Below are 17,095 nucleotides of genomic sequence, written 5' to 3'. Positions count from 1 at the left end.
GGTAAGGATGTCTGATGATGCAGCAAAAAGCACAACTTCCTTTTTTTTAAAAAAAAAAAAAGTACTTTCTGCCAAGTGCCGAAGAAAATAAAGCGATCAGTAATTCATTGTAGGACGGGAAAGAATAAGTAAGAAAAGACAAAGGGAATAAAACTTTCTGAGTGGAGATATTTTTGCTGACCGCACAGGTAGAGATATATAACTACAAGCTGCTTTTTTTTTTTTTTATCAAACTGAAGTTTATTAGTAGCCTAGATGGCATGACAGGAATTTATGATCATGGTCTCTCTTTCTTGCCTTTGTACAAGGCTAAGAGAGAAACATTGGCTACTTTGACAGCCTTGAAGCAGACCCCAGGAATGTCACCAACAGCATGACCCTTCCAACCAAAGCCAGCAACCTGAACTTCATCATTTTCCTCAATGAAGCTCAAGCAACCGTCATTAGGAACAAAGGCCGTTATTTTCTTGCCATTCTTGATCAGCTGGACTCTGACACATTTCCTGATGGCTGAATTGGGCTGCTTAGCCTCTACACCAACTTTTTCAAGAACAACTCCCTTCGCATGGGAAGCTCCTCCAAAGGGGTTGGCTTTCAGGGCAGTACCCAAGTGGGCCTTCTTGTATTGCTTGTCGTGCCATTTCTGATCCCGTCGGTGGCTGCAAAGCTTTCTAGCGGTACGAAGCCCATGCACTTACCCATCGCGCTGCCGCTGGCCCGAGCCCCAGAGAGAGCTTGCTGGTAACAGATAAGGATGTTTACAGTCTTCACTCACAATCCAAGGTGAGAGGCTGGAGATGTTGTAAATACAATGGGGTTGCATGGGGTGTGGTGGGGGGAGGGTCTGTCAGTGCTGTGCTTTTGGAAATACAAACACATGCAGCAACTATTGATAGGGGAAGACAGAGAAGGGAACTGCCCTTCATTACAACAAGGAGGCATCTTAAGGCTCCCAAGAGTATTTATTTGATGTATCGGCATTTCCATGGCTGCTCATCATTGGGGTATCTGATAAGCCAACCCAGGAAGTAATTTTAGGTCAGATTAAATGATCCCTCTGGCCTTGGAGTCTATCCAAATTTCCAGAGTTTGGGGGTAGAAATCAACACACCCCTTATGAGCCACAGCTGTCTGTATGAAAGTGTGATACATGTTTTTGAGAAAGTCATGAGCAAATTAAAACAACGCTGTATAATAAAAAGTGCCTTTGCAACACTAACTATAGTATTTATTACATGCCCTTATATCTGTACTAGGGCATATAGTTAATGCAGCCTTGTTATGTGTGTATAACATTCAAAATTTGAGCTCAATCCTGCTCCCATTAAAATCAATGGCAAAATTCCCATTGACTTCAGTGAAGCAGGATCAACCCCTGTGCGCTCCTAGCATTGAGCACTCAGAAAAGTAGAGGCAAAAGCCTAAAAGTGGAGTGATGCTTTCTTAATATAAGAGCACTAGCAGCTGCTGCTGCAGACTATGGTGTCCTCTGCAGAAGTGAGGGGAAATCTAACAGCAGGTGATATTTTCTTCCAAGGCTATTTTATTCTTAATGGAGCATGTGAGAGATTACTCACTAGTTCAGATTTTGTTCACAGTTCTGCTAACATAAATCAGGAGCAGCTCAGTCTAAAATAAGATTGGAATCAGACTCTCTATGTGCACCCTTTCCCCCCTATATGTGTGTAACCCTTCTGCCCGTCAGAGTTGGCAGCAACAAGGGCCGGGTTCAGTATCTAGGGGTTCCATTCCAATAACACAATGCAAAACTGGCTCGAGCCCCCCTCCCAATGACCTGGAACAAATATATTCCACCCCCGCTGGGCGCCTCCAAGAGGCAATACTTCCCCTCTCGCAAGCACGGAGTCTGAGTGTAGCAAAAAGCCTTTTAATAACAGAGATAAACAATGTGGCATTATGTTAGGGAAACATCACGAACAGGATTCATAACACAACCCATGAGCAAAAACCCACCCCAAGCAAATTGGGGCATGTCCTTTCCCTTGGGTTCTTGAGTCCAGCAACCCAAAATCATCCAAAGTCCCAAAAGTCCAATGGCCCAAAAGTCTCTGTCCCTGGTCAGGGCAGTCCCAGAGTTCGAACGTTTATCTGCAGAGTTTTACCTCCCAACCTGAGTGGAGATGGGGGGGGGGGAAGAGAAGAGGTAAGGGGCACCTTACATGATCTGAGCTGAGTGCCCCACAGCTCCATAGGGCTTCGCTCTGCTCCACCAGCCGGTCCAGCCGTCCCGCAAACTGCTCTACAGTATATCTTCAGGCTCCCCCACTACTTAACACAACACTCAGTGATTTCAGCTCTTAGTCAGTTTTTAGCTCTTTTGTGATTTCAGCTTGTAGTAGGGGAGCCTTAGCACTGGTGCACCATTAGCCCAAAGTGAATTCAGCTCAGCAGCCTGTAACTAGACTCCTAATGGAATCAACATTAGCTCTGATATTCCACAGTGGAGAGAGGAGGAAGTGCAATTAGCATGTAAGGCCCTCACCAAGGGGCCCATGCCACCAAGTATAAATACCTATCCCCAACCTCTCTCCATTCACAGAGTTTTGGAACCCATGTCCCTTGCCTAGCAAGTACTCCTTAGTTGATGGCGAGTCCCTCCATCATAACAAAAGGCCCAGTACAGTTTCAGGCACAGTTCCCATAATCAGGGTAATAACAATTTATTCTTTCTGCCCCAATAACAGAGACACTGGGGATCCCACAGCAGCCAAAGTGACCATTTGGGCAGCTATGGCCTCATTCTAGGTGGGGTGGGTGCGCCTATGCAAATGAGATCAGCCCCTGAAGTTCTTTTCCACAACTTGCCACACCTCACCACCAGATGTCAGGGTGGAGCTCATCCTGACTCTGCTTACATGTGGAAATGAGGGTTTAGTGAGCAGCATGGATGTGCTTAACCTTCTGGATAAAGAGATGCTCCAAGTATTAACCCGATCCAGAAACTTTCAAAGTGCCACCTTAGAGCCCTGGAGGAAAAGCTGGTATTGATTGTATTGTATTTTTAGAGTAGTTTAAGAGAACACTTACTCTCTCCCTTTACTCAAAGATTTGAACATTTGGGGGCCAGAGGAAGGCGGGGTGTTCATACTGTGTAGGGTCTTCAATTCTGCAGTCACACCACTTTTTTGTCCAAAGGAGACAGTGTTGTCAACATTGATGATTTGCCCCAGTAATAGCCACCAGCGGGCAGCTACAAAAAACAATCCCTAGCATGAAATGGCTAAGCCACAGTAAGCAGTAAAGGTGCTGCTCACCCTGGCTTGAAATCAGAGTAAACTGTACCAATGCAAACTGCTGTGTATATCAGCTTTGGTTGTTTACACTATGATTTTGTACTAGTTTAGCTATAACAGCGGCTTATATCCTCGATGCTGACAAAGTCCATATGGGCTCCAAAGCATGCCACAAGGTCTGGTAAAAGGGACGGGTTGGAATTGTATTAATTTCTTTAGCTTTGTTGAGTTTTTTTTAGTTGAATCCCTTTATTGAGATTCAGTCAGCTGGGTACTTTGTTATTTATTTTTGCACATGTTTAATGATGTAAGGTTAGGATGTTCCATAAGGAAAAAAGTAAATCACTTTCACATGCATCTCTTCATGAGACTTTGAGCTCCTACAAATGAGTATTTTAGCTAATCCAGATTTGTTTACCAGAGAGGACACCTTCATTTCTATGCATTTTATGCTTTAATAAAACCTAGCACACATTTTATAGCACTTTTCTTCTTCACAGCTCTTTACGAACATTATCTAACTGATCCCACAGTGACTCTCTGAGGTGAATATAAAGTATCGTCAACCCCAAGAGTTCAAAAATCATGAGTCAGGCTTCCGAAAATTATGAGATTGGCTTAAACATGATAGGCTCTTTAAAAATATATACATATGAGGAGCTTTCCATTTGCCTTTTGGTTTGTTAGCCTCCACTTGTCTCCAGTCATATTTCCAAGCTTTTCACTGCACCCATGGGGGCTGGAACATTTTTAAAAAATGAAAGCAGAGGTTCTCACCTCATCACATGCCTCCAGTAGCTGGGGCTTTACAAAAACCACCAAACACCGCAAAACTCGTACTAGAAATAAAAGGAGTTGGCAACACTGCTGAGATATTATTTTCCCTGCTCCCAGAAGCTTTGTATCTTGTTTCATCCCATTTTGTGTCCTTTTGTTTGATTTTTACCATTAACAAAAGCCAGGTTTACCCACCGCCAGCCGCCCACCCAGGATGGCTGACACACAACCACTTGTTTTGGACCCAATCCTGTCAAGGAGCTGACTGAGGAGATATCTGAGCCATTGGTGATTATCTTTGAAAAGTCATGGAAGATGGGAGAGATTCCAGAAGACTGGAAAAGGGCAAATATAGTGCCAATCTATATAAAGGGAAATAAGGACAGCCTGGGGAATTACAGACCAGTCATCTTAACTTCTGTACCCAGAAAGATAATGGAGCAAATAATTGAGCAATCAATTTGCAAACATCTAGAAGATCATAAGGTGATAAGTAACAGCATGGATTTGTCAAGAACAAATTGCATCAAACCAACCTGATAGATTTCTATGATAGGGTAACAAGCCTTGTGGATAGGGTGGAAGCGGTAGATGTGGTATATCTTGACTTTAGTAAAGCTTTTGATACTGTCCCTCATAACCTTCTCATAAATAAACTAGGGAAATGCAACCTAGATGGAACTACTATAAGGTGGGTGCAAAACTGGTTGGAAAACCATTCCCAGAGAGTAGTTATCAGTGGTTCACAGTCAAGCTGGAAGGGCATAATGAGTGGGGTGCCGCAGGGATCAGTTCTGGGTCCGGTTCTGTTCAATATCTTCATCAATGATTTAGATAATGGCATAGAGAGTACACTTATAAAGTTTGTGGATGATACGAAGCTGGAAGGGGTTGCAAGTGGTTTGGAGGATAGGATTAAAATTCAAAATGATATGGACAAACTGGAGAAATGGTCTGAAGTAAATAGGATGAAATTCAATAAGCACAAATGCAAAGTACTCCATTTAGGAAGGAACAATCAGTTCGACACATACAAAATGGGAAATGACTGCCTAGGAAGGAGTACTGTGGAAAGGGATCTGGGGGTCATAGTGGACCACAAGCTAAATGTGAATCAACAGTGTAACACTGTTGCAAAAAAAGGGAACATCATTCTGGGATGTATTAGCAGGAGTGTTGTAAGCAAGACACGAGAAGTAATTCTTCTGCTCTACTCCATGCTGATTAGGCCTCAACTGGAGTATTGTGTCCAGTCCTGGGCACCACATTTCAGGAAAGATGTGGACAAACTGGAGAAAGTCCAGAGAAGAGCAACAAAAATGATGAAAGGTCTAGAAAACATGACGAATGAGGGAAGATTGAAAAAACTGGGTTTGTTCAGTCTTGAAAAGAGAAGACTGAGAGGGGACATGGTAACAGTTTTCATGTGCATAAAAGGTTGCTACAAGGAGGAGGGAGAAGAATTGTTCTTCTTAACCTCTGAGGATAGGACAAGAAGCAGTGGGCTTAAATTGCAGCCAGGGAGGTGTAGGTTGGACATTAGGAAAAACTTCCGGTCAGAGTGGTTAAGCCATGGAATAAATTGCCTAGGGAGGTTGTGGAATCTCCATCATTCGAGGTTTTTAAGAGCAGGTTAGACAAACACCTATCAAGGACGGTCTAGATCAGGGGTAGACAACCTATGGCATGCATGCCAGAGGCGGCATGCGAGCTGATTTTCAGTGGCACTCTCACTGCCCGGGTCCTGGCCACCGGTCCTGGGGCCTCCGCTGCTGGCCTGGGGTACAGACGGGCAAGAGAGGGCACAGCTCAGCACCCCCACCTTAAAAATTGTTCCAGCGCCACTGTACTGGGATATTTTTAAGTCCTGATTTGCTGCTTACATCACTATCATGCCACGTGGAACAGCGCACTGCGTTTGATGTTGAGATTAGAATGTACATGCAAGAACTGGAATCAGAATTATCTGACAGATTTCAAGATTTCCAGCGATTTGGCCCAATGCTTTTTCTAATTAAACCTGAAAAGTTCAACGAAAGCGACTTGGATTTGTCTGTATTTCAGTGGATGGGTGCTGAAGATTTTGAAATGCAGCTCATTCAGTTAAAAAGCTCAGAATTGTGGGCATCAAAGTTTGGAGATCTGCGGAGTGCACTTGAAGCTACCGAGAGAGATCATGTGGTGTCTATTCTGACCAGCTGGACGTCCCTGCCAGTGAAATTGAACTATTTGAAGAAAATAGCGTTTGCAATGCTTTCAGCATTTGGATCCACATATGTGTGTGAACAGGTATTTTCACACATGAAATCTGTCCTCTGGCCCTCTCGGAGCCGGTTAACAACTGATCACTCAGAAGCCTGTGTGCAGCTTAAAGTATCGTGCCAGACATTGGAAAACTCAGCAAGGAAAAGCAAGGGCAAGGATCACACTAAACTGATAAGATCTGCATTTTAATTGAATTTTAAATGAAGCTTCTTAAACATTTTAAAAACCTTATTTACTTTACATACAACAATAGTTTAGTTATATATTATAGTCTTGTAGAAAGAGACCTTCTAAAAACATTAAAATGTATTACTGGCACGCAAAACCTTAAATTAGAGTGAATAAATGAAGACTCGGCACACCCCTTCTGAAAGGTTGCCGAGCCTGGTCTAGATAATACTTAGTCCTGCCTTGAGTGCAAGCGGGTGGACTAGATGACCTCTCGAGGTCCCTTCAGCCCTACGATTCTAAGATTGACACACATGTTTAAAATTACCCTTCTCAGGAGCTCATGTCACTGACCTGGCCAGGGCCGCTCAGGGGCCAAAATCTCAGCTCCAGGAGGTCCTTAGCACCAGGTGTGAAAGTAAGTTAGAGGACTTACCGGTACGCCGGAGTCCTGAGCAGGGGGCATGGCCTCAACTGGAAGAGGCAAGGCCTTAACCGGAAGAGGCAGGGCCTTAAATCCCCGGGCCCTTTAAATCTTGATTTAAAGGGCCAGGGCTCCAGCTGCGGTAGTGGCGGCTGGGAGCCCGGGGCCCTTTAAATCACCCCTGAGCTACCAGCTGCACAGGCGGCTGGGAGCCCCGGGGCTCGGGGGCGATTTAAAGGGCCCAGGGCTCCAGCTGCCACTACTGCAGCGGAGCCCCCAGCCCTTTAAATCACTGAGGAGCCCTGGGGGCTCCCAGCTGCCTCCGCTACCCCAGGGCTCTGGGCTGTGGCAGAGCTTTAAAGGGCATGGGGCTCCGCTGTGGTAGTGGCTGCTGGAGTCCTGAGCCCTTTAAATCCCCACCTGAGCCCTGCTGCCTGAGCCCTGGGGTAGCAGCGGCCAGGCCCCGTTGGGGATTTAAAGGGCCCCGGGGCTCCAGCTGCCGCTACCGCCCTGGCCCTTTAAATCCCCTCTGGAGCCCCGCCGCCGCTACCCCAGGGCTTCGGCAGCAGGGCTCCGGCCGGGATTTAAACGGCCGGGGCAGTAGCTGTGGCTGGAGCTCCGGGGCCCTTTAAATCCCTGCCCCAGCCCCGCCGCTGCTACCCCAGGGCTTTTAATTGCCCTCTGGGAAAGCCGGTCCCGGTACGGCGCACCGGCTCTTACCGGTACGCTGTACCGGGGCGTACCGGCTTACTTTCACCTCTGCTTAGGACCCACCCCTGGTGTGGACCAGGGAGGAAGGGCCTCAGACACATGCTGGAGACCCCGGCCCCCAAAGCCCCTAGGCACAAAGGGGAGAGACTCCAGGGACTCCGGCTGCTGCTGTCCAGCTCCCTCTGCTTCCACCCTCCCCTGCTTCCCTGCATCCTTCATTACTCCTCTGCCCCCGCCTGTGCCCCTGCCCCCCGGCTGCCTGCCGCCGCCCGCGCCCTTTCCTGGCTCCCGCCGGTCGCTCGTTGCTCTGCTCGGAGCGCTTCGCTAACCTCCGCCTCCCTCCCTCCCTCCCTCCTTTGTGGCTGCGGCCGCCTCCTCTCCCCCGCGGCTGCACTGCTGCTGACTCAGCCAAAGGGGGAACTCAAAGGGCAGCAGCCAGCCCTGCCGTGCCGCGGCCCCCGGCTTCCCTGACCCCGGCAAGTTGCTGGCCGGGTGGCTGCTGCCCCCAGCTGTCCCGGCCGGGACCCTCTAGCTCTGAACGGGGCGCTGGCAGCGAGAGCTTGTTGTCAGCCCCTGAAGCGAAGCGAAGCAAAGTTTCTCTCTGGTCTCCTCCAAGCTGCAGGCAGCCGGAGCCAGCATGACAGCCATAGCGGTGCAGGTAATGAGGGGACACTGGGGCCCCGAGTGCCTGGCTGGGGGGAGATCGGCTGTGTTGACTAGACAGATGCAATCAGTGTTGGTGCAGAGACGCTGGATTCCTGTTGTGGTTTTTTTTCCCCTTTGTTCTCCCGCTGGAGGCTAAATGTTTATCACCCTGCAAGCTGAATTGCTGCTATGCTGAGTTCTTGCTACCTGTTGCTCTTTATAGTCTTCTTTGTGCACACACAAAAAACTTCCTCCAGATGTACCTTTTTAAATAAAAAGGAGAGCTTCTGTAGGAGCTCTGTACAGAGCAGAGTTTTGGTGCATTAGTTTCACCCGAAGAATGGAAAGTGACCAGGGGTTAGGAAAGGACCTATTGCCTTCTATATCTAATCTGACCTTTCCTCGGAGAGATTTCTTAATTACCGCGAAGTGTGCCCAAAAGCTACATTCTTACTGTTCTGTGTCTTGGTTTAAATCCACTCAATGATCATTTAACACCAAGCCTTCCTATTACTAGCTGCAGGGCACACTAGTACATGGTTATTAATATATGTGGCAGGGAAGTGCCTAGGTCTGGAAAAATGATTTTATAAACAAGTGGCTATAGTGTGAGACTTGTCTATCCAATTTGTCTTAATTCTAATTAATAAATCAAAGTTGGTCCATTTCCCTTCCCTACCCCCACAATTCTGTGTGTTGTTTACAAAGTTCTCCATCACTGACATGTTGCATACACTTCGGCAGTATGACTCTTCCTCTAAGCGTCCTGTGATGCTTTATATGAAAGATGATATTTTCAAAATAAAGTACATCAGTATGGTGAAGGGAGGTGTTTAGGCTTGGTGACGGCGGGAACTTGCTGACAGTGAGATCTCTTAAGAGGTGGAACACTGTAGTCTCCCAAAGAAAGTGAGTGAAGCCCCCTCATTTAAGAAATGTAAAACTGGACTAGACCGAAGTGTAGAACGCGTACTGGAGGAATCAGTCCTGCGTTGGCAAGGAGACTGACTGGACAAGCTAATCAGTCTATACACCCCTAGATGGAGTTGGGTGTGGATTACAACATGCAGTGCTGCACCACTCTGAAAGAAGGCTTGCTGTTTGTGTGAGAACATAGGTATTGATGCTAGCAGTAACTTATTTAGTAAACTTAGCAGTAATTTGTCATTTGCGGATTTAATTCTACTTATTAAGCCCATCCATGTCAGAACTTCCAGATATGTCACTCTGAGATATCCCATTAAAGCCAGATTTCATTTATTTTAAAACAATTCTATTTATTTTAAAAATGTGTATTGACCTAATCAGTGTAGCATGTGGTGGGAATAAAACCAGACAAATATTAGTTGGTAACAAGCCAAACGCATGCCCACCTTTATCACCACCCCAGAAAATTCAGTAACCCAAGCGTATATAAAGGAAGAATGGTCTGCTGAGGTTAACACAGCTGAGGCCTGGAAAACAGGAGACCTGAGTTCTATTTCTAGCCTGGACACAGACTTTCTCTGACCTTGAGCAAGTCGCTGCATTGCAAAGTTACGAAGGAGATTTAAGACCCACGAGGAGGAGATACAGAGTTCAAGGTTTATGCAGCATGGGTGTATTTTGTCTTTAGCTATCATGGAATGCATGGTTGAAAACCTACCTAAGAGGAGAGTGGGCAAGTGCTGGGGGATGGGGGAGGAGAGCAGCAGAATGCAGGGAGGCACAGAACAGCCTGTGTATTTGGGCTTTGGAGGCACCTGCTCTCACTGAGTCACAGGCAGTAGATTGGCAGGGGTAGTGTTATAAAATATTCCCTGTCAGAATTTGCTTCTTTGCTGAACTTGAGCACGTTTGAGTGGTACACAGGCAACCCTAGGCTACTGCAATAGCCATACTTGCCCCAGGCACCCAAATGCTATTTGCACAGGGGATTGGAGTAAGTTAATGCTGACCTAGTCAGCAATGATGTGCATGCTGTTTAATAGTCTATAACATGGTATTTTTGCAAGGGACTGACAGTAGAAGCTGCTGAACACTTTTGAAAATTTGACTCTAATTGTGGGTATTGAGCACCTGAAAATCTGTCTTTAAGACTGTAATCTTTGGGGCAGGATTGTCTTTTTCCTTGGGAGTATGTATTGTTCCTAGTACAATTGGGCTCTGATCTCTGACTAATAAGTGTCAGTTCTGCCTCTATATTCCAGGATAATACAGGATTAATATCCTGGGACCGACACGGCTCTAGGTGTACTGCGTAGGATGATACATGACTGCAAAGTTCCAGCATTATGACTCAATATCTTGTGGATATCTTTGTACAGTACAATAATTTGAATAAAATCAGAGATTGTTTCCTCGTGAATAGGATATTCTGTGAGCATATAGGCTCTAAAAACCGAGTACACTGAGCACTCACATATGATTTTTAAAACAACTCAAAGGATTAAAGATTTTAGAGTCTCATAAGTAACATTTGAGTGTTCATGTATTACCGTTTTAAAACTCTTGAATCTTGGCAGGTTCAGTGTAACACTTCTATCCCTGCCGTTTCCATTAGGCAAACAATTTTTTCCCCACTTTCCTTTTGGCTCATACACCAAACACTGCTCTGCATCACGTGTTTCCTGTTTGTGTTCTAGCACCATCAGCAATGTTAGTCTCACTCTAGGGATAAGGATTGTTTGTGACCTTGTGCCCCATTGGTTGGCTAGTTCTGGAGTGGCAGAGCACAAAGGGATTGTTCACCATACACAAATGGGGCTGTTTTGACATTTGTGGTTTATTTTTGAGAGAACTGGATTTAAATAATATAGGTCAGATTGTGCTTGCCTTGCTTTACTTCTACTTTACTAGTAGTCCCATTGACTTCAGTGGGACTACTCCTGGTTGTAAGGGACTGTTTAACATGAACAAGGCTATCACAAGCTGCCCCCTAGTTTGAGGGTTCAGTCCCACACTCCTTATTCAGCCAAAACTCCCACTGACTTTCACAGAGTGCAGTATTGGGCTGATGATCTAATGGAGAATACTCTACAGATTCCAGTAGTTGTAAAGAAGGTCAAAGCATGATCCTAAAGTTATACTGCAGTTCTCTCTTTAATCTCCAAAAAAGCATATTACAAATTGTTTCATGAAGAGAGTAGGTCTGAGTCTCTTTTCACTAGCACAGATTGTGTATCAAGAGGAATACCATTGAAATCGATGGTGCAACACCAGTTTTTTACCAGTGTAAGTGAGATGAGAATCAGGTCCAGTGAGTGTTTACATTCATGAAGGCTGGGTTTTTGTGGAGACTGAAGGAGTTAATGCACCCCAGCCCGCATTCCCCACTTAGGCTCCTTTGACAATCTCAACCTACATCTGGTGCATAGGCAGCATTGTTATCTTTAAGGTTGTAGTCATTTCCACTGGAACCTCCCTTTGTCCATGGCTTGTGCCTTTCTGAAAATTTAATCTTTTGGTCTGAAATTTTCCATGCTTGGTTTCTGTTCCAAAGGTGACTTTTTTCTTTTTCTTTTTTTAATTTGAGCAGAATCTATGTGGCCATCTTTGAGTGATAGGAGAGGTGAGGGGGAAATACACATTTCCCAATGTAAAGTAAGTTCTTATTGGCATTATAGTAGTGTCCTCCCCAGGCCCAAAGCCTGATCAGCGTTCTACTGCTCTTGGCACTGTACAAATACACAGTCAGAGACAGTCCCCGCCCAAATCTAAAGTCCTGATCTTGAAAACACGTATGCATGTGCTTAACTTTCAATAAGTGAGTATGTAGTGACAAGACCTGCTAAAGTCAGCAGGACCATTCACGTGTGCAAATTTAAGCACATGCATAAGTATTCACAGAATTGGGGCCTAAATGGACAAGACAGACAAAGTGAAGCAGAATAATGACTTGCACAAGGCTGTGGTCAAGCAGTGAAGTCAACACAGATGGCACGAGTCCCTGTATGTTGCTTCAACCACAATATCATTCTTCTTCTCTAATTTTAAAGATATATGTACATTGCAGGATCTATTTTGTCAATCATGAGATTAGGGCATTAATTATGATTATTATTATTTTATTATTATTATTAAGCATGCATTCACATCATTTCTAAAGGGCCTCTCCATTTTGTACCTATGACTTAAATATATCTTGAATAGTAACTAAAACAGACGAGTTTTGTAACTTGTTTTCTTTTGTAATATCTCTTTTAAGGCACAGAGATTGCTTGCTCACAGAAGACCCAAGAAATCGTTCTTTGAGACGTTCATCAGAAGCCTCATTATTTTATGCGTGGCAATAGCCGTTGTCCTGTCATCAATTTCAGTTTGCGATGGCCACTGGATTTTTGCAAAAGGACAGTTGTTTGGACTGTGGCACTTCTGCACCATAGGCAACAGCACCAAATTGAAATGTGTGACTGATCTGAATCAGGCCAGTGTGGAAGGGATTAATTTTGGAATGATTCTTGCAAGAAGTGTGGTGTCTCTTGCTGTGGTTGTAGCAATATTTGGCCTGGAACTTCTGATGGTCTCCCAAGTCTGTGAAGACACTAATTCAAGACGAAAATGGTCAATGGGATCAATCCTTATTCTTCTCTCATTTCTCCTGTCCTCCAGTGGAGTCCTGAGTTTTTTAATTCTCCTGAAGGACTACATTACCTTCATGGGCTTCACACTGACCTTTTGGTGTGAGTTCATTGCTGCGTGCCTTTTCTTCCTTAATGGAATGAGTGGACTTCACATTAACAACATAACATACCCGTGGAACAGAGCAAGAAAATTCTAGAACTGGTGGGTGTATTCTGCTTTTGTGTCCTCAGCTTTGCCAGTTAGACTGGAAAAATCAGTCAAATGAAATTGGAAAAGGACATCAGGTTCTTAAAGTCATTTGCAAAGAGAAAATATTTGAGTCAGTCTGAGAATTTCATAGGATGTACCCATAGTTCACTGAAGATGGCTGCAGGGGAAAAATTAAGACCTGCTATAGTTTTAAATGAAATTTTCTGCAGTAGTAGATAACAAAATAAGGAAAGGGTCCTATTTTGTTTTAAATTTAAAGAACGCATCTGAAGTGTTTTATGGATAGAAGACCTGAAAATTGCAATCTACATCAGTTGTTTTAAAGTACCGGGGTCAAACACTCTGTGTGGTGCTTTGGGCTTTGGTATTGCTTTTTCTCCCCCATCTTCAGTTGCTCTTCTTGAGTATGTGAACAGAGTGTGAGGAGGAATGTATGCCCAGCGTATTCAGCCCATCTGATGGAGCTTCATTTCAGCTTGGACAGACTATTTATGCCTGGTCACATTTATTAGTGTGACATATTGAAAATCTTTATCAGGGTTTCACACCCCATCATTCTCTTCACAAGACATGAGTGAAACAGATCTGAATCAATGCTAATTAGCTCATGTTTTCCAACTGTCACTTGTATCTCCTATAACTATCCCTTCCCTATATAATGTATTAGAGGTTTGGGGTATGTACATCCACTGTGATTAGGATATAGGGCCAGAGTCTCATTTTGTCTCCAGCCCCTAGCAGCACAGAGGGACTGGATTGTGGCTATACATGGCCAGCAGAGAATTTCATTAGGAAGAGGGAACTATCCACTGGCATAAAGCCAGCAGCGCCTGCTCCTGTATGAGCCACCCTATTCCAGCCTCTTCTGATGTAAGCACTCATGGGATACTTTAGTAGATGCCAGTGCAGACTCAGACTCAGAATCAGGGCACTCTAACTGGCTCCCTGATATCCCCACAGGGGAGACTTTGGCCCACAGGGTTAATTAAAGTTCAGCCTTGCTATTTCTGATCATTTGTCTGTTGTCCTTTCACTTCGCTCCCGGGACAAGCAACACTCTAAGGTCTGGTCTACACTACGGGGGAGGATCGATCTAAGATACGCAACTTCAGCTACGAGAATAGCAAAGCTGAAGCCGACGTATCTTAGATCGACTTAGAATCACTTACTTTGCATCTTCGCGGCGCGGGATCGACGGCCGCTGCTCCCCCATCAACTCCGCTTCCGCCTCTCGCCCTGGTGGAGTTCCGGAGTCGACAGCAGAGCGATCAGGGATCGATTTATCGCGTCTACACTAGATGCGATAAATCAATCCCCTTTAGATCGATCACTACCCACCAATCCGGCGGGTAGTGTAGACATGGCCTGAGAGTGTTAAGCTAGCTGATGTGATTTACTCCACCACAGTGATCCTTCCCCCTGCCTTTTACCATAGACGGTCAGAATTACTCTGGTTGAACAATACCAGTAATTCCCAGTGAGTCAACGGGAATTATTGCACTCATGTAGCTAGAGAAATAAACTCATTCACTTTGCCATGTAGAGGCTCTTCTGTGATGAGAGAAAATCCGTAGACCTGACAATTTAGACAAAATGGTTTTCCCTTGTGATTTAAAATGAGGAAACATAAAAAAATAAACTTCCGCAAAAATGAGGTAACCAGAGGGGCTGATTCTGCATTCACTGAGGTGCTGGCGTAAATCAGGAGTAACTCCATTGTAGTCAGTGAAATTGCTAGTGTGATGGAGAGCAGAATGCCAGACTTAAGATCTCTAATTAAAAAGCTGTATATGTTCATTACAGCTTAAAAAACCCTGCAAGTTGTTGATGTAGTAAAATTAGTCAAGCTGTTGACAGTCTAATCAAGTTCCTGCATGGCTGGCAGAAGCAGAATTACATGCATCTGGATTTAGTGCTTGCAGCATTGCTCCAAATTCTTTTCAATATCCTTCCTGTTCAAAGTAGAACACTCCATTGACAATGGATTAAAACATTTAGAAAGTGTTTCACAGCGTCTGATAAAATCTATTTTATGTCTTCTGGAAAGATTTTTTTTATTTCTATAAAGACAAATATTTAAACATGCTTCCTCTTTATAGTTATATTTGAATCAATAATTCTTGAGCAAGGCATTTAATCTACTGTACTACACCAGTTTCTAAAACATACTCTTTCACCCAGTACAAACACACCAGTATAGTTTGTGGAATAAATGTAGTGGAGAGAGAAGACTACTTATGCAAGCCATGAATAAATGTCATCCTTTGTGCAAATCTGTTCTTTAAGGCCAAGAATAATAAGCACTGACTACATATACTTTGTAATCTTGTACAATGCTCTTAAACTGACCAGTCATTTTCTAATGAGGAAATATTCTCATATTTTCTTTTTAAGAAATGTCAACTTTCACAGAATAAACACCTAAACCTTTTTGTGTTCCTCATCAGTAGAGTGCGAGTGAGTTTTCAGTCCAGATCTAGTTATGTATGTCTTGTTCTGGTAACATATTGTTCCCTAGCACCCTAGTTTGTATGTCTTCCTGATATGGTAATGCACTAAGCTAAGTTACCCAGAGTAACTACTGAATTTTATCTTTTTCCAATATTGGGCCTATTCTTGGATTCCTTGTGCACCTAAAACTCCTGTTGCCTTCAGTAGGAATGTGGGATGCACAAGGAATACTAGATACATGCCCCTAGATCTGCCTATGCCATGCTGCACTGTGATCCTAGCTCTTTCTCTTATTTAAATAAGGTGCTTTTGCTTCCCCGAATTGCAGTTTGTTTAACATAACTAGAAGCTGAACCTGCAACCATTTAACTCATGGGAAGAGTCCCACTGATTTCAGCAGGGTTCCTTTTATGAGCAAGCGTTTGCAGGATTAAGCCTCAAATTGTTGCACATTGGTTATATCAACTGTGTCAGTCTGTGGAGTGAGTGCCTTACACCATCGTTAAGTAGCAGTATTGGGATACAAACACAGAGTACCTCTGAGCAGGATGAACCTGGTGATGGAGCACTTGCATGAGATCCATGACCAGTGTATCCAGGGTTTTGTGGAGACACAACACTTGATGAAATTACATTCCTTCTTGGTAACTTCAAAACAATGGAAATAAATGATGTATGCACTTTGAGGCCAGCCTTAACACTAGCAAGAATTAGACCCAGGGTGCTCCTGTCCTGCTCCTTTTGGAAGTAGGAGGGGAAAGTGGACCATGAGTTGTATATCCCCACTAGTCACATATAAAGAGGAAAAAATCAGAGAATGAGTTAGAGCATCCACATGGGACACATAACAGTTGCTTGTGCTTAAAGATGGTCATATACATTTTTATGAATAAATGAGAAGTCCTTTTTGAAAAAGTACCCTACTGAAAAAATTGTGCAAAGTTTCCTTCTATAGCTGGCTTTGTCTAGCAAATTATTGTGCTTGATTATACATTGTGATTGTAAGGTGTGTTTTATTAGTAAATGCTGCAGAATAGGCTAATACTACTGTTAATTTTTCTTAGGCTGTTGCATCTAATAAATGCCTGTATATACAGTAGTTTGTACCTTTTCTAAAGCCTAAGACAAAAAAAAAGGTTGAAAGTCAATATTCCTGAAGTTGATGATGTTAAATAAACTACTTTGAAATAAGAGGACTTTTCTGTTCAACTATAATTTGTTTGTATGCAACCTTATGAATAGATCTTATATGGATTCCTCATTCCCTCACCCCCACCACTTGAAATATATACATAATCTCACATGTAACAAATGTGTATGAAGACACACACACACTAAAGAGAACTGATCAGAAAGGCAGCTGGAGAAACTATTGCCATTACATCTTGTTCTATACTCAAATATGGCCAGCTGGTCTGCTGTGGTCTACACCCACTTAATATCTAATATGGAGACTACTCATGCCCCCTTTAGCCTGCACAGTCAGGCCATCTCTCTCTGAGAGGAAATGCAGTCTGCAGTGTTTCATGTAGATTAGGGGCAACACCCTTACCCCTACATAGACGCACACACATGCACCTCGCTTCTATTACATATTGTTTTACCACAAAATTCTATATTGTCTCCT

General features: G+C 44.0%; 2 protein-coding genes across 2 annotated transcripts; one reads left to right on the top strand and one right to left on the bottom strand.

The window, feature by feature from the left end:
- Nucleotides 1-277: 277 nt before the first annotated feature.
- On the bottom strand, nucleotides 278-942 carry LOC141995812 (small ribosomal subunit protein uS12-like). Its single transcript, XM_074967228.1, has 2 exons — nucleotides 930-942; nucleotides 278-693 (listed from the first exon to the last, which is right to left on the bottom strand). The coding sequence occupies exons 1-2, from the start codon at nucleotides 940-942 to the stop codon at nucleotides 278-280; spliced, it is 429 nt and encodes a 142-aa protein (XP_074823329.1).
- Nucleotides 943-7,995: 7,053 nt separating this feature from the next.
- On the top strand, nucleotides 7,996-16,657 carry TMEM37 (transmembrane protein 37). Its single transcript, XM_074966795.1, has 2 exons — nucleotides 7,996-8,257; nucleotides 12,431-16,657. Exons 1-2 carry the CDS (start codon nucleotides 8,237-8,239, stop codon nucleotides 13,001-13,003), a joined length of 594 nt encoding a protein of 197 aa, XP_074822896.1. The 5' UTR covers nucleotides 7,996-8,236; the 3' UTR covers nucleotides 13,004-16,657.
- Nucleotides 16,658-17,095: the final 438 nt, after the last annotated feature.

This window comes from Natator depressus, chromosome 11, assembly GCF_965152275.1.
Source record: "Natator depressus isolate rNatDep1 chromosome 11, rNatDep2.hap1, whole genome shotgun sequence".
NCBI classification, from domain to species: domain Eukaryota; kingdom Metazoa; phylum Chordata; order Testudines; family Cheloniidae; genus Natator; species Natator depressus.
Note: the sequence above shows the minus strand (reverse complement) of the source record. Positions and strands in the feature narration are given on the sequence as shown.